The sequence below is a fragment of the Juglans regia genome, chromosome 14, assembly GCF_001411555.2.
Source record: "Juglans regia cultivar Chandler chromosome 14, Walnut 2.0, whole genome shotgun sequence".
In the NCBI taxonomy this organism is placed as follows: Eukaryota; Viridiplantae; Streptophyta; class Magnoliopsida; order Fagales; family Juglandaceae; genus Juglans; species Juglans regia.
Genome location: NC_049914.1, coordinates 12037321 through 12039472, shown reverse-complemented (window position 1 = coordinate 12039472; position 2152 = coordinate 12037321). Strand labels below are relative to the sequence as shown.

The 2152-nt window shown below is 42.1% G+C and overlaps 1 protein-coding gene across 1 annotated transcript; it reads left to right on the top strand.

Annotated features, from left to right (window-relative positions):
• The first annotated feature begins 212 nt into the window (after positions 1-212).
• LOC108990093 (fasciclin-like arabinogalactan protein 12) lies at positions 213-1298 on the top strand. The gene has a single exon (XM_018963942.2). It carries the CDS (start codon positions 280-282, stop codon positions 1147-1149), a length of 870 nt encoding a protein of 289 aa, XP_018819487.1. The 5' UTR covers positions 213-279; the 3' UTR covers positions 1150-1298.
• The last annotated feature ends 854 nt before the right edge of the window (positions 1299-2152 follow it).

The window sequence follows — 2152 nt, the reverse complement described above, 5'->3', positions numbered from 1 at the left end:
TTTTCCTACTTTCCCAAGCAAACTAGTTGCTAAAACAACAAAATCTTTCACTGCTCTGTGCACACATTCCTCCACCTTTCCAGGACAGGAAAGCTGCAAACAGCTAAGGACTTGCAACTAGAGTTTTAGCCGTTCACCTAACTTCACTCTCTTCCGGCCTCAATAAAAGCCATATCCTCCCTACCACACTCTTCAACCACTACAGCAAGCACCACTCTTGCATTTGAATATTTCTCAAGGAAATTAAACGCAGCTTTCCACACAACAGGAACTACAAAGATGGCCAAACAGGCTCTCTTTTCTTACTCAATTATTCTACTTGTTTTTCTCTTCCAAGGTATCACAACTTTAGCCCAGCCTGCCACAGCTCCAGCCCCACCCGCCATTGCACCAGCCAAGCCCCCATCCCCGGCTGCAACACCCCCAGTCCAGCCTGCCAAGGGCTTAGCCCCAGCTCCAGTCCAATCCTCTCTGGTCCCAGTACAAAAGGGTCCTACTGACATCGTCAAAATCTTAACGAAAGCCCATGGCTACTCGGTCTTTGTCCGTCTCTTAAAGAACACTGGAGTGGCTGCACAACTATTCGATCAGCTCAACAATTCAAACAATGCGTTTACCATCTTTGCTCCTACGGATGCCGCATTTTCCAGTCTCAAACCGGGCACTATAAACTCTTTGTCCGACTTACAAAAGACTCAACTAATACAATTTCACATTTTGAACAACTTGGTGTCTCTGTCAAACTTCCAGACTCTGAGCAATCCGGTGCCAACAGAAGCCGGAGATACCAGTGCTGGGGAATTCCCACTAAACGTAACTACTGCTGGCAATCAAGTGAACATCTCAACTGGCCTCGTAAATACCACTTTGGGTGGTACAATATATTTGGATAATCAGCTTGCCATATATCAAGTGGACAAAGTACTTCTTCCACTAGACATTTTTGTTCCTAAGCCTAAAGTAGCAGCAGCCCCTGCACCAACATTGTCCAATTCGAATACCACGGGGACAGCCGCTGACAGTCCATCTGGGGGAACTACTGCTGCTGCTAAAGTAGACGCGTCTAGTGCAGTGCGCCTCAGCAAGTATGAAATGTTGTTATCCATTGGAGTTGCTGTGTTTGCATTCTTTGCAACGAAAGGGACTTGACAGCAAGTACCAGCTACTATTACTTTGGTGGGGTTCAATTTCTTTATTGCTGCATGATTTTGCCGAGTTGTCTTGAAGAGTCGTGATGATCAACAACGTGTGCTTTCAATATAATTGCCTGCTTTCCTTCTCCCATGTGTATCTTCTTGTTTTTCTCCCTTTTTTCTTCTAAGGTTGCCCATGTCAAGGTCCAATTTTGAGGGTTTTGTGTTATTTTATTCTACTTTTAAGTTAATTCTCAAATTTCCTCTGGCTTCCCATTTCCAGGAATGTTGTTATACTGGGCCTGATAATTCATTTTTCACTTTTGAACTACAATGTAGCTTAAAAAATCGTTTCTATTGCAATTCACTTTAAGAAAAATGGCAATTTGCCGCACTCAAATTCACCGCAAATAACCCCATATATCGCGGCAGATACCCTTTGCAGCGATTTATGCTGCGCCGGCGCTTCGTCGCAATTGATGACTCATTTAAAATTTATGCCAGCGAAAATAAAAAATCGTTGCAAAAATTTTTTATTGGCATCAATTTTTTTCACTGCAATTATTCCACAAATACACCGCAAATATCTTTGGGACTTCTGCTTCATAGTGATGCGAAAGAGTATTTGGAGCGTTTTATTTCGTCGCTAATACACCAAAAATCGCCGCAAATATCGGTGTTTATTTCCAGCGTTCTAAAAAATCGCTGTAATAATTATTTTTCCTATCGATAAAAATTGCCGCACTTTGAATTTGCAGCGCTTTTATTTGTCGTAATTGAGTTTTGGCAACATTTTCAAGTTTGTCGATCTTGGGACAATGGCATTTTCCTTTTGCGGCGAAACATAATTCGACGCAATATTCATTATTTGTGGCGATATTTTTCGTAGCAAAACGATTTTCGGAATATTTAGTTTTTGATGTCCAAATTAGATCGCTGCAAAAACAAGTTTCTGTATGGCAATGCTTATTCTCGGCGAGTGGAAATCGCTGCAAATGTCATTTTCAACCCCGTACCAA